At 61.2% G+C, this 19203-nt stretch overlaps 2 protein-coding genes across 6 annotated transcripts; one reads left to right on the top strand and one right to left on the bottom strand.

Annotated features, from left to right (window-relative positions):
* The first annotated feature begins 1105 nt into the window (after positions 1-1105).
* On the top strand, positions 1106-8896 carry GAS2L2 (growth arrest specific 2 like 2). Of its 2 annotated transcripts, XM_069791370.1 has the most exons (7): positions 1106-1774; positions 1881-2250; positions 2923-3161; positions 3295-3402; positions 3993-4089; positions 4472-4727; positions 4895-8896. In XM_069791370.1, exons 2-7 carry the CDS (start codon positions 1893-1895, stop codon positions 6102-6104), a joined length of 2268 nt encoding a protein of 755 aa, XP_069647471.1. In that variant the 5' UTR covers positions 1106-1774; positions 1881-1892; the 3' UTR covers positions 6105-8896. The 2 variants fall into 2 exon arrangements, with proteins under 2 accessions (XP_069647471.1, XP_069647472.1); XM_069791371.1 differs by having other exon boundaries at positions 1106-2250.
* Positions 7162-17553, bottom strand: RASL10B (RAS like family 10 member B). 4 transcript variants are annotated; one of them, XM_069791377.1, is made up of 4 exons: positions 17538-17553; positions 13432-13764; positions 10688-10812; positions 7162-10276 (listed from the first exon to the last, which is right to left on the bottom strand). In XM_069791377.1, exons 2-4 carry the CDS (start codon positions 13645-13647, stop codon positions 10006-10008), a joined length of 612 nt encoding a protein of 203 aa, XP_069647478.1. In that variant the 5' UTR covers positions 13648-13764; positions 17538-17553; the 3' UTR covers positions 7162-10005. The 4 variants fall into 4 exon arrangements, with proteins under 4 accessions (XP_069647478.1, XP_069647477.1, XP_069647479.1 ...); XM_069791376.1 differs by lacking the exon at positions 17538-17553 and adding an exon at positions 16952-17162; XM_069791378.1 differs by lacking the exon at positions 17538-17553 and adding an exon at positions 15997-16546 and having other exon boundaries at positions 10688-10732.
* Between the last annotated feature and the right edge of the window lie 1650 nt (positions 17554-19203).

Genomic DNA, 19203 nt, shown 5'->3' with positions numbered 1-19203 from the left:
ACAGCAAGAAGCCCCCCAAGCTCACAAGAGGCTCCGTTTCAGTCCCGAGGTGCAAGCACATGCCTGGTAGATTTGCTTTTTGCAGCAGTACCTGGGTGCTGGGGCAGCTCTGCCAACCCTGGGTTAGGGAGGGAGTCTCCGACATTCCCAGCAGCGCCCACTCACCAGTGTAGTTATTTTCTTAAAGCCCCAGCTCCTGGAGTCACGCCATCCCTGGAGGAGCTCGGCTTTTGCTGAAGACCTCGCTGTCATGGGCAATTCAGGAAGAAGTTTGCAAGGGAGCACAGTGCAGAGAAACCCCAAAGGTGGGCATGCAAATAAAACCCCCTCATGCTTATTTTATTTTTTTTTCAGAAAGAGGTTTGAGGGAGAGGATTGGTGGATTTGCTCTGTGAAGGGGGCTCCAGGGAGCAGGGTCCTTGCTGTGACCTTCTCTGGCCCCAACCTTTGGAGGTGATGAGACCTCTCTGTTCCCTACAGCGAGATCAAGGGATGAGCCTGGGTTCAAGTGTAGGGATTTACACCCAAGCATGAGCAACCACTAGCATTTTTACCAGATGAAATGAAATGATGAGAGTACATGGCGATGCTCGGGATCAGCATGGGGATGTTTCCTTGGGAAAGCTGCCCTGGGGGTTGTGGCTGGGAGGAGCTGGTGGAGGGGGAGCCAGGGGACAGAGTGTGGGGGTCTGGGACTCCTTGGGGCTGCTCGGCTCTCAGACCACCCCCTTGCTCCATGTCTTGGTGGAAAGCACAGAGCAAGCAATGGCAGTGGTGTCTCTGTTGGTACCCTCTACCTCTTGCAGCTCTTCAGCCTCTTCCTCCTCTTCCTCTGGCTCTCTCCACTGGGAAACTTCCAGGTTGCACAGAGACCCTGTGGGCCAGCTGAGACAAGGAGTTTGGAAGTCCAACTACCGTCAGGACCAGCTCTCTCCAAGTGATCTCTGCCCCAGTCCCTACGGCTTTGGGAAGCCCTTATCTGAGGGTTTGGCTTTCCAGCTCCTGGTGTTGCTGTGCCCCAGGGTGCGTGTTGGGAGGGGAGGAGGGGTGCAGAGGGACTGGTCTAAGCATCACCCCCATGATGTGTTCAGAGGTCCTCACACCAGACCTGCACGGAGCTCAGCCTCTCTCCATCCCTCTGGGCACCCCACCCAGGGACGAGGGAGCCCTGCTCAGGGTCGCCCATGCTGGGGCTCCCCTGCTCGGGTGGGCTCCTCGCCACAGCATGTTTGGGCTTGCAAAGGCACATGGTGGCATCTCAGCAGAATGTCTGAGCCTGTAAAATGGGGGCAAAAATGTGGCTGCATCAGGGCTATCAACTCAGGGGTACCGAGTCCTGAAGATGCATCTCGTAGGGCCCCCAGGTCACCCCACCTGTGGTGGAGTTGGGTGCAGAGATGGTGGGGAGGGGGGAAATCCCCCCCTCTTTTGGGGTTGTGAGCAATTTGGGATGCTGACGAGCTGCTCTCTAACTCCCTCCTGCCCCAGAGCTGGGGACCCCATGGGAAAATCCACCGCTGGGGTGGCTGGGGAAGAAGGAGCAGGGCTGCCGGAGGAGGAGCAGGCGCTGAAGGGTTAACGGGGAGTGTTTGCAGCCTGTCCCTTGTCACCAAGGAGAAGGGAACAGCACTTGGGAAGGAAACAAAACACCCACTGCCCAGGAGGGTGATTTTCTTTCCCCACGCTGCATTACAGCCCTTGGACCCCGAGAAGGGCTCCCAGCACCGGGAGGACGGCGTCACCATCCCGGGTGGCAGAGAGCAAGCGGCACCGGGTGAGTGTGGCTGCTGGGGAGGTGGGCTGGGGACACGGCCCGGGGCAGCTTCCCACGTCCCCATCACCCATGTCTCCATCGCCCCTTTCCCTCGACCTCCTCCCAGTCTTATGGCAAAATGTTGGGGCCGCCGGGCACCGTGGTGCGGAGCATCCGTCCCTACCAGTCCAGCGAGCAGTACCTCTACGCCATGAAGGAGGACTTGGCCGAGTGGCTGAAGGAGCTGTACGACCTGGACATCCAGGTGGGCACTTTTGTGGAGGTGCTGGAGACAGGGGCCGTGCTCTGCTCCCACGCCAACAACGTCACCCACGTGGCCGAGGAGTTCGCCCTCTCCTGCCCCGACGTGGCCCGCCACCTCCGCCTGCCCACCACCGGCGTTGCCTGCAACCTCGCAGCACAGCCAGGCACCTTCCAGGCCAGGGACAATATCTCCAACTTCATCCAGTGGTGCAGGAAGGAGATGGATATTAAAGGTAAGATACCAGGCTCCAGCTGTCCTGTGTCCCCGTGTGCAATTCCCCTCCAGCTGGTCCTGGCATCACCCCAGGAGTTTTCCCCTGTGTCCTCCAAAGCCAGTGCCACCCCAGCGCTGGGCAGCACCATGCACATGCGTCCTTGAGCTGGGATTTCTTGCACAAGTTCCTCTGGGCTCGGCAGCAGCTTTGCAGGGTGCTGCCACTCGGCGGGCGTGTTTGCTTGGGTGCAAATATGCGCTGGAGGGGTGGAAATGGAAAGGACGAATGCCGCAGTATGGCCCTACCATGCATGGCATGATCCTGGCTGTAAGGACATCAGAAGCAGTCCTGGCTCTGAGCAAAGGGTCTGTCACCCTGTCCACACCACCAGTGGATGCCTGGGAAGGGCATGGAGTGACACATCCTCAGCACACCCAGCCACTGGGTTTTGTGGCTTTGCGATGCCATGAAACATATGGCAATGCCTTTGCATGTAGATGCCCAAGGGGAAGGCTCTTCCTCTGTTAATTTATCCCAACTCTTATTGGACCCAACCATATTCCTAGTGGGATGGCTCCAGGGAATAAAATCCCTTTGGGCGGGTTTTGACTCCACCTGTGCCCCCTCCGTCCCCTTTGTCCCCATCCCCATGTGCCTGCCCTGGCTCAGCCCAGCCCTGCCCTGCCCCAGACGTCCTGATGTTCGAGACGGAGGACCTGGTGCTGAGGAAGAACGAGAAGAACTTCGTGCTGTGCCTGCTGGAGCTGGCGCGCCGTGCTGCCCGCTTCGGCATGCGCGCCCCGACTCTGGTGCAGATGGAGGAGGAGATTGAGGAGGAGCTCCGTCAGGAGCTGGACCTGCCACCTGCAGACACCCCCTTGTCCCGGCCCCCCCGGAAGCCACGGGACCTCCACAACCTCGACCAGATGGTACGGAGGGGCATGGAGCGAGATGGAGATGGGGATGGGGATGGGGATGGAGGTGGAGATGATGGAGATAGGGATGGCCACCCCAGGACCTTTCCCAGGAGCTCTGGCGAGGACCCATCCCTGCTGCCCACAGGTCCAGCACCTGGTGAGCCGCTGTACCTGCCCCGTCCAGTTCCCCATGATCAAGATATCCGAAGGGAAATACCGTGTGGGCGACTCTGACACCCTCATCTTTGTCCGGGTGAGTCTGCTTCACCCTGTGTTTTTGGAGCACAGGCACCAGGAATCCTGCTCTGCTGCCACGAATCTTCTTCCATAATACAATCCCCAAACAGGGCCAATGTGGAGTTTTTTTACTGTTATCCCCAAAGCAGGGAAGCTCAGACCTGTAGTACATGTTTGCATGGCTGTAACCATCCATGTCTGTGGGAAAAAACTTGCCATCCCATGCCAAGCCAGAGCCAGGTCTTACCCAGCAATGGGAACACTGGGATGCTCCGTCCCTGCCTGGGTCCGTCCCTAAGCCTGGCCTTCCCAAAGGGCTCAGCACATGACAGTAGAGGGGGTTTTTCCAAAAGGCTCCCCACTCTCCTTGGGGTGATGAAATATTCCTGTCGGGGTGGCAGTGGAAGCTGAGACCGTCCTGCCCCAGTGGTGCTGAGCCGGGGATGAAGCTGTCCTTTGGGAGACCTGGTGGCACTTAGGGCAAGCCCATGGGTCTCCAAGCCCAGTTCTGCATGGTACCTCCAGGCTACTTAAAAAGAGGTGGAGGTCCAAGGGGTGCATCTCACGCACCTCTCCGGACCTCACGGCACACGGCATCCCGTGCAGATCCTGCGGGAGCACGTCATGGTGCGGGTCGGGGGCGGCTGGGACACGCTGGAGCACTACCTGGACAAGCATGACCCGTGTCGCTGCACCTCGCTCTGTGAGTCCCGGCGTCCCCAAACCCTGTGGCTCTGCCCCATGCCTGGGGTGGGGGGGGGGGTGGGGGGGTGGGGGGGGTGTCTGTTGTGGGTCTTGCTGCTTTTGGGGCCGTTTGTGGGAGTGGGAGGCTTTGTTACCATGATGCCTCGTTGGCTTTGCTGGGGAAAGTCTGGTTTTGGGGACTCTCTTTGGCTTTGGTGGCCACTAGAGGTCACGGCAGACTTTTGGATGGAGTCAGACCCCAAAAGCCCCTTTGCAGGGAGCACCGGTTTGCACCCGCATCCCCAGGAGGCTGGATGTTGAGCAGCGGCTGGGTGGGTTGCGCTCGTGGGTGGGTGCAATGGCCAGGGGTGCTGAGCCCCCCGCTCCCGTTCTCCCCACAGCTCACAAACAAGCCTGGAAAACCAGGAGCCCCCAGCAGCAAGTGCAGCATGAGATCTGGCTGTGCCCGACCTCGAAGGCAGCCGCTCGCGGCCAGCCCCAGCCCACGCTGCTGGTCAGCCGCTCGCAGAGTCCCCTGCCTCCAGTCGCTTGGGGGTCCCGTGTCACCCCCGGCCCCCGGTCCCCTGCCACCCCTTCGCCAGAGGGCTCGGGTCACCCACCGGGTGCCAGCCCTCGCCGGGGGGTCCCTTCAGGCAGGTAAGCGATGTAGAGATGCTTCGTGCCCCAAACCGCCTGGTTTCAGAATAGTTTTTCTCACATCCCTGAATTATTTTATCCCTCCCTTATGGAGGTGCCCAGCAGCCGGCTGGATGGAGGGGGGATGCAGCAGCTCCCAGGCCCTTCTCCGTTCTCTTTTCTTGCAGGACACAGGAGCCACCGGCTGCCGCTTCGAGGAGGCAGCCACCACCCTCCAGGTCACCCGCTCGACCCAGCTCCCTCGGCCGTGGGACGATGTGCCGGGCGCCCACCCCTTCCCGCCTGGCCCCAGGCACACGGGACAGCGTGGGGGTCCGCCACGCGCCGTGTGGGAGCACCCCGGGAAAAACCCTTTTGGCACCAGCACGGGGCAGGTCCATGGCACCCAGCACCAGGCTGACATCTCGAAAAAGCACCCAGCAAGGAGGCAAATCTGTGGCAGCTGCCATGCCCCAAGAAGGGGGGGTCCCTGCTGCGGCAACACCCCGTGCCCCCAGCCCCATCAAGGTTTGTGCCCCCGTCCTGCACCAGGATGCCCGCGGAGACTCACAGAGCCAGAAAAGCCCGCGGGAAGGGAGCCAGGGAGCTCTTGGCCGGGGCCAACCACCCTCACCCCGAAATTCCTCCAGCCAGCCTCTGAAACAGGACGGCAGCATTAAATCCCCCATCAAAGCCAGCCCAGCGGTCTGCCAGCCCCCCAGCCCTCCGGCTCATTTTGCAGATGGGTGCAAGGTCTGTGATGCTGGGGAGGGTCCCCAGGGAACCCAGCAGTGCCACCCAGCCCCGAGCCCAAGGGCTGGGGGTGCTGAGGGACCTGGGGTGCCAGCGGACAAACCGGGGGGAGCCTGTGACCCCAGCGGAGGGAACGAGGGTCTCCGGGGATGCTGGGGACACGTGCAGCCCCCCGGCTATGGCAGGGTGGTGGAGGAACTCTCCCGTGGGAGGCAACCCCTGCGCCCCGTGGGGCTGGGGAACTGGGTCCCCAAAACACCCCCGCAAGCTGCCCCGCAGCCCACCGCCCTCCCGGCTGGGGGGGAGGCGGAGGTGCTGGGAGCAGGGGGTCAGACCCCACGGGGACCCAGGGCCAGCAACGTCCCCAAGCCCTGGCGGTGCCTGAAGAAACCCGAACGCGTGCCCTCCATCTACAAGCTGAAGCTGCGGCCCAAGGCTCGTCCCCGGCGGGACCACAGGCCGGGCAAGCGCCCCTCGCGTATCCCCACCCCGCTGGGGCAGCGCCCACCAGCCCCCCGGGGCCAGCATCACCCCCCGGGACCCCCCCGGCACCCCGAGCCCAGTGGCACCCGCTCCGGGGCCAAGCCCTCGCCGGCTGACAGCGGTGCCTGGCTGACCGAGGATGATGAGGAGGCGTGGGTCTGACCCCCCCAAGTCCCGCGTTTTGGTGGGGACGGACCCCCTCCTTCATCCGAAGGTGGGAGCGATGCTGAGGCCAGAGTTGCGGTGCTCGAGGTCAGCGTGGGCAGCACGATGGATTTGGTCCCAGGCAACCCGGGGGGAGGGTCGTCCCCTCCTTGCTCTTTGGAGCTGCACCCCCTCCTTCCCTGTGGGGGTTTTTTTTTGGGGCTGGTAATTCTCCTCCTAAATAGGTGCTCTTGTACTGGTTTGGGTGGAAAAATCCAGCCCCAAATGGAAAGAATGGGGCACTTTCTGCAGGGAAGAGGGGTGTAGCCAGCCCCTATGGTGACCCCTAAAGCGGGGACACCGTGTACCTGGCATCCAAGTGTGCAAACCATCTCGTACCTCAGTCTTCCCCATCTGTACAATGGGCCTAATGATCCTCATGTCTTACAGCACCAAGAGCCTTCATGAGTGTTTGAGTCTCTCAGGTCAGGGGGGGTCACAGGAGGTGACCCTTGCTGAACTCCGTGGGCTTCCTTATGGGTGAAGGTGGGAGACGCGGGGGGGTTGGTGGTCACCTCGGTGGTGATGGTTGGGGTGATGGCTGTCACCAAGGCTCGCTGCCGGCACCGCCGTACTCCAGAGCCTGCAGCCATGGACCCAGCAATGTTGTTTGTGCAATAGAGATAAACCAAAGCTCTTCTGTTCCGGCATCTTTTCTGTGTGGGTAGGGAGGCAGAGAGGATAATCCTGATGGGGGGGTCACGGCCGATGAAGGGGACTCATGCCGCTGGTCTGCTGTCTGTGTGTACAGCAAACATCCCTCCGAAAGCCCCCTGGGGACCAGAAGAACCCTGTTTTCCAAAAAAGCATGAAGCCAGACCCACAGCCCTGCAGAGGAGAGGGAAGGGCTAGTGCCGGTGCCCTGGGGATGCAAAACCTGCTTGCAAAAATACTCCTTTTGCAGGGGAGAAACAAATTCCCCCACCCTGGACCACTGCCTCTCACAGAAGGACTGTGAGAGCGGCAGCGGGGCGGCGAGAAATCGGGTGCCACGGGCAAAGAGCAGCAAAGCGGGTACAGAACAAGGGGGGACAGACCTGATTTTTAATTCGATTTCAAAGAAGGGGGTGCAGGGCGTTACAGGCGGTGTAGACACCTCGGGAATCTCCGACAAGAAGTCCAGGGGAGGAAAGGAAAGCCAAGTCCAGGCAACCGGGACACTCACCGGGGCAGGAGGAGGAGGAGGAGGAGGAGAGGGAAGCATTCTTGCCAGGACTGGACTGAACCCAGGCATCACCTCCTGCAGCACCATGCGCACGGGGAGGGGGGGACAGGAACCCAGCGCTGCCTTGGGGACAGCGGTGGGGACAACCTCAGCCTCTCCCAGGCTCAGGAGCAGGTTATTTTTAGCAGGACCAGGGTGGCATTGGGCGAGCGGTAACACTTTGTACTAAGGGTGTGAGCAGGGGCAAGGCGCGGGTCGCTTGTAGCTGCTGCTGTGCTCCTGGCTGCTCTGATCCCCGCGAGCCTGGCCACACGCCGGACCTCCCTGCCTCAGTTTCCCTGCCTGCACCCGGTGGGTACCACCACCTACCCCCTCCTGGGCTCTTGGGAAAGTAGCTCTTTGTAGCCCTCATTTTCTCGGGAGCTGGGAAATGCTGTCAAAGCAGTGAGAGTTATCATTACTAATATAACTTTCTCTGTCTATAAAGTACAATAGAATATAACAATTATATTTATAACCTTTTTTTTTTTTCCAAAATACTAAATAGATGCTATAAAAACCTGTAACTAATTGTGCTATAAACTGCAGGCTACAGGGTTATAACAAACAATGTATTGGCTTAGTCGTTGATATGTATACGTCGGAGCACTTTATAAATGCTTTATTATTAGCATTTACCAAGGAGTTTCCTTCTCAAACAATTTGGAGGGATAAAGCTAGCCAGAGACCAATAACGTGGACTTACACATGTTAATAAATCCTGATGAGATGAGGTCGGGGGGACCAGTGGCGAAGCCCCATACGTTTGCCGTGAAGGCGAGGGATGATGATGGATGCCACTGCCCTTCCCCGGCCCGGGCTCTCGCAGCCACCTGAGACAGACCCATGTCCCCCCATCACCTTTTCTCTTTTTATCCTTTTTTTTTTTGGAGCAAGGGGGATGGGGTTTGGTTCTCAAAGCGGCTGCTGGTGATGGGAAGGGAAGAGCAGGATGACCCCCAACCCTGCGGCATTGGGGCTGCAGGGCAGCACACGGCCCCGGCAGCAGGGATGGGGCGGTGAAACGCACCGTGCCGGAGCTCAGCTGGACCTACTCTTAATAGAAAGTGTTACCGAGAGCACAGCGGTGCTTCTGTGAGATGGAAACCTGGCCGCAGGGGAAGAGATGGGGCTGGCGTCCTTTTGCTTTACTGCCCAGAGCGATGCTGAATACCTGCATTGCCTTGTTACACCAGAAATCACCGAGATGGTTTTGCCGGAGGATGGACCGGCCTCAGATCCTGCCTCGGACAGCGTTTCCCCGTGTCCCACAGGGAGCAGCCAAGAAAGAAGAACCACAACCCCCTCGGCCTCTTGCTCACCCCTCGCCGGCACACCGCCCCAACACCATTTCCTAACAGGGACTGCGCTTTGCCACCCACCCTGCAGGACAAGACACAGGTGAGCTGCAAGTCTGGTGTAAAAACAAGCTGAAAGATTAAAAAATAATAATAAAAAAAAAATTATGGGGGGCTCACTTTCCTATTAGGGCTATGCAGAGAAAAAAAAAAAAAGGAATGCAAGTGGAATTGCAACTCCAGCTCCCTATTGCTTTGGAGGCTGCCTTCACACCGCCGCCATCTCATGTGGACGGAGGCAAGCGTAGCTGTGGGAAAGCCGGGTGCGGGTTGGACCCATCTCATGGCACCACTGGTGGGGTGCGATGGCATGGGGGGGGCTGCCTGCCTGCCCGGGAGACGCCGGGGGTTTGGGTCAGAGCTGTGCAAAGCCGGTCGCCCGCTGAGCCCGGGATGCGAGGTAGCGGAGGGGTGACCTGCCTGGCAAGGAGTCTTTTGAGATTATTTGGTGTTCGACAGGCTGGTGGGGGAGGAGAAGCCTTCCTTGGCTGAACCGGGGCAGAAGGGGGACTCAAAGCCCTGGGAAGGCAGTGCCTGGCACCCCAGGGGATGTAAGGGACAGGATGGGCCCTTTATGTGGTTTTTTTTTTCCCCTTTCTTGCTTTCATCCAGAAATTCCACTTGGAAATCTGACCCAACAGAGCCAAAAAAGAGCCCGTGTAACCTGGCCTCTTGCCGGAGGCTGCTCTGCCCTCTGAGGGGAGAAACCTCAGCTCCGCAGGGAGGAAAACAGGACTTCCATCTCCACCATGCCCCAGGGATGGAGCCACCCCCGGCACATCGGGACACAGGCGCTGGGCAATTTCCTTCCGGGGGGGCAGGTGATGGCAGGTGATGGCAGGTGATGGCAGCGGCAAGCGTTGCCCCTGCGATGCCGGGGCAGGAGCCGGCAGGGACGGACCCGACAGCCAACCTCTGGGCACCAGCTGAGGCATCTCCTCCACTCCTCCCCAGCGCCACGGCAGCGTTTCAGGCACGGCAGAGACACTAAACCCCCAGGACGGTTTTGGCCCCGAGCACTGGAGGCTCAGGGAGGGCTCGGGGGTTTAGCCGAAGTCCTCCCTCACCTCTTGCTACCTCCAGGAACCACGCTGCCCATCCGCTCCAACCCGCCAGTGGCCACCGCATCACCCTGCCCAGCACCGCCCAAGGCGCACCGTCCCCCAAATGTCACCGTGGGGTGCCAGCGCCGGTGGGGAAGCAAACCTGGAGGTGCCTCCGGCACAGCTCCCACCGCGGCATCACCCTCCCAGAGAACGGCCCAGGGCGAGGGGGGTCCGTCGGGGCAGGGGGGGGCTCACATGATGGTGCATCGGTTCCTGCGCAGGGCACCCTGGAAGCGGATGGTGGTGTGGACGTGCTTGCAGCGGGCGCAGCCCACGCTCTTCAGGAGCTCGCTGAAGAGCAGCAGGATGTGCCAGTTGTACTTGGCCGAGCACTCGATGTAGCCGCACTTCCACGTCTTCTTCACCAGGTTGGAGACGTTCCAGCGCGGGATCACCCGGCCCCGCTGCAGGTCCCGCTTGTTGCCCACGATGATGATGGGCGTCTCCGAAGTGCCGATGACCCTGGGGAGGGGAGGTGGTGAGGGAGGACAGAAGGGGACGGGGCACAGCATGACAACCAACCGACCCATCCCAAACTGGCTCTTGGCTTTGGCTTGCCAAGAGGGATGTGCCTCCTCTTGGCCTGTCCCCTTGTCCCTCTTCGTGGCCAGCCACCCACCGTGCCCACCCCAGTTGCTTTCCCAGGGATGGCTGCCCTCGCCCATGGGGGGGTACCTGCCCGGGGTCCTGCTCCTTCTCCTGCCCCTGGGTCCAGTTTTGCTTTTGCTTTTGGGCTCCCAGCCCTGCAAAGGGGCTTTGTCCCAGTCTGTGATATCTCATCTCCGATGGCAAGAGCAGGGGAGCACTGGGGCGAGCCGTACGGCCCTACCGGCAGCCCGAGGGGGATGTACCCTCTGGCAAAGTGGTCCCTACCTCGTTTCCAGGATCTGCTGGCGGATGGTTTTGATGTACTCGAAGCTGTCAAAGCAACAGATGTCATAGACCAGGATGTAGGCATGGACGCTCCGGAGCCCCCTGCAACACACGTCCGCCCACTCCTGCAAGGTGCAGAGAGGGATCAATCCTGGCTCAGCCCTGTCGCCGTGCCCAGGGGATGCCCCGCACTGCTTCGGGGCTGGGCACGTCAAGGAGGCTGCTACGCCGGCAGGTAGCAAGGGGTAAGACAAGCTCTCCAGCCCTGACACCCAGCACCGATCTCACCTCTGCTCTGCCCTGACCCATCCCTCCAACAGCTGCGTTTGTCCCCCGCAGCCCTTCAGTCATCCCCCCCATCTCTGGAGATCCTTTATCCCCCTCGTTAATCCAGAGGAGAGATAACGGGATTTGTCAGCCCCAATTCCTCTCTCCAGTGAGGATTACAGCCTGCCTAGTGCACAGCTATCCAGAGGTGAGCTGGGAGCGGGGCTGACATCCCCCCGCCCTGGATGTAAAAGCTTCATCCTCCAGAGCTGCTAATTAAGTGTGTTAATTAGTAATGCACCCTGGTTTTTGGGCAGGGCAGGTGAAGAGGATGTTGAGGGGGGCTGGGGATGATGGACCAGCAGGTCCGTGGGTAAGATGGGGAAGGTGAGGGCAGGGGACATGGGGACAGGAGAGGAGCAGCCGCTGCTTGGGAGTGGGATCTGCGAGAGCAAGGTCAGGAGCCAGAGCAGAGGCAGTCAGGGGTGGCCTCTCCACAGCCCAAATTTGGTGCTGTAAGAAATACCTGTTGTTAGGAAAGCTTTGGGTTTCCAGGAATAACAGGATTTTTTTTTTTCCATGCTATAGGAGTGAAAATCTGCCCCGCTTCCAGCCACTTTCCCAGCCCAGCAGTGGTACCGGGAATGGCAGCCCATGCAGACAGCACCACGAACTCTCCTGAGCACCGCTGGAGAGGAGAAAGATGCACCAAGGAGAAAAGGCGTCACTTGTCCCTGAGCAAACCTCTTCAGTATGATGAATCATCCCTTTCTGAGTTTATCATTGGAATGAGGCAAAATGAGAAGACCTAGGACCAAAGGGAACTGGGGAAAGGAAAGTGTTGGAGTGCAGGTTGGTCTCCATCGCAGACCACGGCACGGGAAGGAGCTGGGAGCGAGCGGCATGACACAGCCCGTCTCCTGTCCACCGAGGAGAGGAGATGATGTGTAGCTCCTCAGTATCAAAGAGATGCAGGTAGATGAAGCGGCAGTGTCTCAGGTTACTCTGAGTCCTGATACACCTGGGAGATTAACAAATTGCAGCTATTTCACCACGCTGGGGTGCAGCTTGCTCCGGTGCTGTGACGTTGGGATGGTTTTCCCCATGCAGGGCAGGTTTCCCGGGATGCTCGGGGCTGGAGGAGGATCGCACCGTGCATCCCGCCTGGCCCTGTGTGGGAGTTGGATGTTGGGGAGCCACCGGCTCCTGCTCCTCTCCCAGGACATCGCCACAGGGATGCTGCTCCAGAGCACGGAGCAGAGCCCAGCAATGCTCCCCAGCAGACAGAGCCGTATCCCCCACCCTGGTCCTCCCCTTTCCCCTCGGAGCCATCCCTCTGACCACCCTCTCTTCCCTGGAAACCTCCATCTGTTCCCACCAGCCGCCTCCTCTTGAGCGCAGCAAGGCAGGGAGTTAATCGAGTATGTTAGCATCGGCTGCTGTGTCAATAAATTACTCTTTGCTATTTCGGGCTGTCTCTCGCATTGACCTTTCGTTCCCTGCACACACCGATTAATTTTTAAACTTCCTCCTCGCCCCCAGAGTGCTCACTTCACCTCCTGCCCAACGGCACAGGGGAAACTTGGAGCACTACAAGGCCCCTATAACCTCGTCCCTGTCTGGCAGGGGAGCAATATAATTCTATTGATTAAAAATAGAAGACAGCCCAGCTCCCGCGGAGGTGCTCCACCGGTGGCCTTGCCCTCCGGCGCGGCTGTGGCCGCGGCTGGGCATCTCCAGCTCCTTTCCCCACAGTGGAGGCACAAGTTGTGCCCCCGGGATGGGGCTATGGCACGAGCTTAAAATCCTCTTTTTCCCCACTAAACGCACCAAAGCGGTCGGCACTGGTGGCAAAGCTTTCCAACCCCACGCTGCCCTTTGGGGTTGTTTTGGAAGCACGTGAGAGTGCTGGGGGTTTGAGGAGGAGTTGGTGGGCTCAGCACTCGGGGGACAAACCCAGGCAATGCTGGGGGGGTGACGGCCACCCCCGGAGGGGACGAGCAGCCCCGCTCCTCTGCCTGCCTCAGGCAGTGGGTGCATCGGGGTCTGGGTCTCCAGGAACCCATGATTTTCACCTGAATGCTCTGGCCACGCTCCCCCAGCCCTTTGCTGGCACCGGCTCTGACAACCGCAGAACTGGATCCCAGTGCTCCAGGATCCACCGCCCAGCTGGACGGGGCCATGGGCAAGGCCAGAGCCACAGTCCTTGGAACGGGATGCTGTCCTTCCTGCTTTTGCTGTCATTTTAGGTGAAAAAGCTTTAAAAGCCACTTTATCCTGGGCCGGCTCAGCCAGTAGCCATGAGGATGGGATCCCTCGCACCGGCTTTTAGCAAGCAAACCCCGACATGGAGGGAGAAGCGTCCCCCGAAGAGGAGGAACCGGGACCCCGCAGTGCCATACAGAGAAACCCCACGGACGTCACCGGAGACCCCCCAACGTGGAGGTCCCATCGCACCGAGCCGGGTGCACCCCTACCTGCAGGGTGTTGACGGGGAAGGCGGTGATGGGGGGGAAGTCCATGATCTGCAGGTCGTGGACGTGGCCGTTCATGACGACGGCGGGCAGGTAGACGCGGCGGGCCGTGGTGGGCACGCAGACCTCGCTGAACTCGTTGTAGAGGAACTGCCGGACTATGGCACTCTTGCCCACGCCCTGGGCTCCCAGCACGGCGATCTTGAACGTTGCCACCATGCCGCCGCGCGCCGGCCGCTGCCCTGGTGCTGCCCCTGCGGTGCCGAGGCTGCATATTCCCGCGCAGGGGGCCTCAGCCCCATTCAGGATGCATTTCCCCTCCGGGACAGCCCGTCACTGCAAGGCCAAGGAGAAGCTAGTCAGATCCTAGAAATACCCTGGCAGACCCCACTATTGCTTCAGGTGAGATTTCTTCCAAGCAGGAGCTCATGGAAAAGGGTTATATCTGTCCTCGGGGAGTAGGACCGTCCCCCAGGGCTGGGCAATGTCCTCAGCAGGGTCCTTGGCACTGCAAGACCTCAGGGTCCCCCTCGGAGGCTCTCACCCTGCAGAGCCAAGGAGAGCCAGGATTTGAGCGAGTTTTATCCCAAGAGGGTTCTCACAGGCACATTCAGCCCTTTCCGTACCACAGCAAGGAAACCTCTGGGAAAGGGACTGTCTGCAGCTCAGGGTTTGCCCAGCTCCGGCAGCAGCGGGGTCCTGGGCTGTGCTGGGGACTTGTCCCATAGCGCCCATGGGGACCGTCACCAGCTGCTCCATCCCGATGCTGCCCCAAGCCGGGAATCCATCTTCTCTCCGCTTGGACAGCCAGAATTGCCTTTTGCTGGGGCGGGGGGGGGGGGGGGGGGAATTACTCTGCGCCTGCGAGCGACATCTTTAATGTTTAATTTCAGGCTTTGAGCGGTTTGGCAATTAACTTGATGGAGGCTAATTTCCGAGCCAGCTGATGGGGTGAGCCCACAAGCTGCTGGCACACGTGCTGAGGCCGGAGGTGCCCCGGGGCAGGGCCACGTGTGTGGGGGTACACGGGGCGATAACCCACACACGAGGATGCAGCAGCTGAGTCTGAGGAGTCCAAATGCCAGCTGGCACCCAGTTCCCGACCAGGGACTGCGGTGGCAACAGCAAGGGTGAGGCACTGGGTCCCACTTTCGCTTGCTCCCATCGCTAGGAAGCGGCTTGTGCTTTATCCCGAAGTGTGGATGGATGCTTTTACCAATTTGTGATGCTCTGGTCCGTTCTCCCTGAAAACCATCCCCAAAGCACAGGACAGCGGTCCCTGAGCTGGCAGAAGGAGGCAGGTTCAAACCATCCTGTCCTGCCTGTTTGATGGAGGTTATTTGCCCCGGGGAGAGCCTGGCCGTGGAGGTTCTTGCTGCTGGGTGCCGGGGAGGCCGAGCCTCCCGCGGTCCCCCAAGCTGGGCCATGGCTCACACCACCCTCACAGGCAGGGCCTGATCCAGCCCCAGGGCAGCAGGGTGGGTTTGTGCCCAGGGCCGGGGACCATGGCACACTGCGCTGCTGGGACCATCCCCTGGGGTGCTGACTGTGCTCTCGGGGACCAGTTCACCCCAGCCCCAGCAGCGGGAACGTTTCTGTGCCACATACAGGGAAAAGGGGGGGATGTGGGACCCCCCAGACGCGGCCCCACCGGGGGCCTTTCTCCACCAGCAGAAAGCACTGTCATTGCAAGTCCCGGGGGGCCACTCTGCTGCAGGGACAACCCCATCCCCTCAACCCCTTCCTCCTCGCAGAAGCAAGCCCAGCTCCTCTGCGGGGCCGGTGGGTGACGGAGGGACACAGCGAGAGACCCAGCACCCACAGGGCTGCCCTGAACTGCGGAGCGGGCTGAGCCCTGCCGTACCACCCCAAAACCCAAAACAGGGCCCACGTATGGGGAAAGCCGGCTTTATGGGGCCCAGAAAGCAGGGCTTGCACCCCAAAGCATCAGAGGCCGACCCGAGGGCTGCCGGCCCCACGAGCATCTCCCGCCAGCGTGCCACCGTGGGAAACTGAGGCGCAGCAGGGGGGACGCAAACCGGGGCGGCCCCGCGGGATGGTGGCGGAGCGGGGGAGCAGCCGGGGGGGGCCCCAGAGGCTCAGCACAAGGCCGAGCTCGGCGGGTTGCAGGGCCGGGCGGGGGTTCGCGGGGCGCTCCCGGGAAGGATGCTGCCCCGGTCCCCGCCACCACCACCCCGCGACGCCGGGGGCAACCGGAGGAACGAGCTCTGACCCCCCCCCGGGCGGGGCGAGGGCGGCGGCAGCACCCCCCACCCCGCACCCCCCACCCCGCATCCCGCACTCCGCACCCCGACCCTCCCGGCTCTCGCCGCGGCGGGCAGCGCAGCATCCCCGGTACCGGGATGGGGATGCTGGGGCTAGAGAAGGTGGGGGGGGGGGGGGCACACACACGCCCCCCCATCTCCACCCCCCCGCCGGCCGGGGGAGCACCGGCGCTCAACTTTCGCTGGGGACCCCCCCTCTTCCCACCACCCCCCCCCTCCGGGCCGTGCCCAGCAGCAACTTTGCCCCCCTCCTCTATTCCCGGTGCCCCCCACCGCCCCATACCTTGCAGCGGCGGCCCGGGCCGGCGGTGCCCCGGCGGGCGGCGGAGCCATGCGGCGAGCCCGGTGCGGGGCGGGCGGCCCCGCTGCAGAGCCCCGGTCCGGCCCGGCCCGGTCCCCGCCCGGCTCGGTGTTACCGAGGGGGGCACCGGGCGGGGAGCGTGGCCGTCGTTGGGTCGTAAAACCCGGCCGGGGTACGGGGAGGGGGGCTGGAGGAGCGGGGAGAGGCAGGGGGAGGTAGGCAGAGCCCGGGGAGGGGGGGGGGGGGGACGGGAATGGAGGCAGTGCCCGGGGAAAGCGGGGGGGGGATGCAGGGAATGCCCGGGTGGAGAGGCAGGCAGTGCCTGGAGAGGGAGGCAGGCGATCTTCAGGCAGGGATGCAGGCAGAGATGCCCGGGAGAGATGCAGGCAGTGCCCGGGGAGGGAAGGAGGTTTTGCCCAGGCGGGGATGCAGGGGATGCCCGGGGAGGGATGCAGGCAGCGCCCGGGAAAGGAGGCAGGGAATACCCAGACCCAGTCGCAGGAAGCCGGGAGGGACAAGCCGGGAGGGACACCGGCTTCTCCCGGGGCTCTGGGGAGGTGCCGATGGGAAAAGACCCTCCCATATCCCCCCCCCTGCAGTGTGCTGGGTGCCACACCAGCACCCCTTCCCTCCCCGGCGCCCAGCAGCATCCGTGCCCTCATGCCCACCCCACCCCCTGAGGCCAGACTCCTTTTGGGGGAGAAGGGGAAGACCCCCTTTCCCTCCTCTGACACTGCTGCTCGGTACGCTCTTGGGCACATCACTTCACCCCCTTGCTGTGCCAGCCCCTGGTTCAGCTGGCAGGGCTGGGGGTTTCTCTGTGCCCGCTGTCACCGGGGGGGTGCTCTCAGGCCAGGGTGGCGCCAGGCCCCACTAAGGGAGGGACATTTCTGTTGCAGCGGCTGCATTTTTGGGACATCTCACACCAAGCATTTACCTTGCGGGCCAGAGAGCGAGGAAGATGGTGGTGGCACCTCCAGGGAGCGTGGTCCAGGCCCCCGCGACATGCTGCCGATGGCCTCCCCGCACCTCTCTGCTCCTCGAAGCAAACCCCAAACCCCAAAACCCGCTCCAGCTCACCGTGACACCAGGGAGCACCGGGGTGTCTCCGTGGGTCTGGCTGTGACCACACAGGCTTGGCTGAGCCTGAACACTGGCCACAGCACGGCCGGGCTCCCTCCAGCCTCGTCAGCACCTTTGGCCAGGAAAAACATCATCTCCAGGGGCTCCTCTCCAGGGTGAGGAGATGGTGCAAGGGGAAATACATGGCCATAGCTTTCCTGGGGGAAAGAGGGACAGCAGACACAGCCCCATGGCTCGGGGGGACAAGGGCAGCTGGCAAAACACAGGACAGTCTTTGTGCCACTCTGCACCGAGGCTGGGGCTGAGGCAAAGGGAGTCAGAGCCCCCTTTCTGTGTCTCACATTACACCCAGGCTTTCAGAGATTTGGAGCTTATTTCCCTGCACAGCTGCCTGATACTCGCAGCTAGGGAAATATTTACGTGTCCCTGGGGGTTATTACCAGCCCTAGATGCTGCTCTTCTTCCACAGCCCCCCCGGCTCCGGTTCCCCGCATCGCCATAAAGCAGCCCTGAGCTCTGAAATATTTCTGGGAGAGGGCAGGGATCGCGGCTGCATGTGAACTCGCCTGCACAATTCAGGCTTCAGCCTCGGGGCTATTTTTAGCAGTTCCCTCCGAGATGCTCTTCACTTGCAGTTTTATTTGTGAAATTTAATATACGAGGGAGGGGGGAGGGGAGCGGGGCTGGATCCTGGCACGTCCCCGTTGGCTGGGAAGCTTATCCCAGTCTCAGCGATAGGAGACCGACGCAAACCTAAAATCATCTGTCAAAGAGCTCCCGTGTCCTGGCATGCAGGCAGCAGCAGGGGACAGGCAGAGCTGATGGTTTGGGGGGCTGTGGTCAGCCCCCGCCTCTGCCACAGCCTCTGAAATCCTCAGACCTCCAAAATGCCTCTCCCCACACTTCATCGTGGGCTCAGGGACCTGCTGTCACCCGACGCTGGCCCTTAGCGCACGCACTGGCACGGAGCAGGATGCGTGCGAAGCCGGCAGGAGCAGCAGGGATTTTGGGGAGCCCGCCCAGCACAGCAGGGCTGGTCCCATCTCCAGCCAGAGCAGCAAGGAGCAACCTGGGATGTCCCTACCCCACCGTGTGGGCCTCAGGACCAGGGAAGGCTGTGGGGACCATCCGCTCCCACGGCAGCTCCCAGCCCAGGGAGCATCACGTCTGTCCCCTGAGCTCCCAGCACCGGAGGCTAACAATGTGAATGATGCAACCCAGTTTGCAAGGTACAGAACGGACCAGGGCTGGTGTGTCCCCGTTTACGGGGCAGGAGTGTGCTGCAAATCCAGAGCAGCAGGAAAGACCTATTTCTCCCCAAGGAGCCCCCAGCAGAACGGGGAGGGAGAAACCTTTCCCTTTGCCATGGGACATAAAGGGAACAGCAGCCGACACGGCAGAGCCCTAAGCATCTTGCAGCAGCTTTTGTTCCTGTGGGGCCAAATGCTGCCCCAGGCCCACCCCCAGCACCACGGCAGGAGCAGACCCACAGCGGGGAACGACAATCCAATTCCATCCCATCCCCAACGGCTGGGCATGCAGCCATCCCAGGCACACCAGGGATGCACGAAGGGACACAGCAACAACATCAGTGACCCCAAATGAGCCTGTCACTGTTGCTGCTAGACACATACACCAGCTTCTAATACAAAAACATCCCAGTGCAGAACATCATGGGCTGATACGGTACCTGCCACCCCAGGTCCTCAGAGGGTGGAAGTTACCTTACTTCCAAGTGCTGCTAAGCCAAGCCTGGCAGGGGCAAGGGAGAGTCGCTCTGCTCGAGAGCAGCACTGCCCCAACCTGCTTCTTGCGTTGTTGCATTTCTGGCCACTTTGAGCACTGACTTTGGGTCTACCTGAGCTTGGCTCTGACCCAGTACAGCGGTTTTGCAGCCCAATCCATCCTGCCTGAGACAGGACCAATGATGGCAAAACCCTCTGGGAAATGCCAGCACCAGACCAGAGCAACCCAAATGCATCACCGACTCACACAACTTTATCATTTCACCGCAGGGTCACATTACACACAGCCCACCTAGGGCCCAGAAAGGACTAAATGGGTACATCCATCTTCTGCTCCTCAGCAGAGGCTGTCTGTGCCAAG

The sequence above is a fragment of the Haliaeetus albicilla genome, chromosome 9 (assembly GCF_947461875.1).
Source record: "Haliaeetus albicilla chromosome 9, bHalAlb1.1, whole genome shotgun sequence".
NCBI lineage: Eukaryota > Metazoa > Chordata > Aves > Accipitriformes > Accipitridae > Haliaeetus > Haliaeetus albicilla.
Note: the sequence above shows the minus strand (reverse complement) of the source record. Positions and strands in the feature narration are given on the sequence as shown.

What these genes read in the sequence shown, in the direction of transcription:
- GAS2L2 (XM_069791370.1), top strand. Translation starts at nt 1,893, where the DNA reads ATGTTGGGGCCGCCGGGCACCGTGGTGCGGAGCATCCGTCCCTACCAG. An exon ending in GAAGGAGATGGATATTAAAG is followed by an intron (nt 2,251 to 2,922) that starts GTAAGATACCAG and finishes GCCCTGCCCCAG; the next exon opens with ACGTCCTGATGTTCGAGACG. An exon ending in TCCACAACCTCGACCAGATG is followed by an intron (nt 3,162 to 3,294) that starts GTACGGAGGGGC and finishes TGCTGCCCACAG; the next exon opens with GTCCAGCACCTGGTGAGCCG.
- RASL10B (XM_069791377.1), bottom strand. Translation starts at nt 13,647, where the DNA reads ATGGTGGCAACGTTCAAGATCGCCGTGCTGGGAGCCCAGGGCGTGGGC. An exon ending in TCCCCGTCAACACCCTGCAG is followed by an intron (nt 10,813 to 13,431) that starts GTAGGGGTGCAC and finishes TGCACCTTGCAG; the next exon opens with GAGTGGGCGGACGTGTGTTG. An exon ending in CAGCAGATCCTGGAAACGAG is followed by an intron (nt 10,277 to 10,687) that starts GTAGGGACCACT and finishes TCCCCTCCCCAG; the next exon opens with GGTCATCGGCACTTCGGAGA.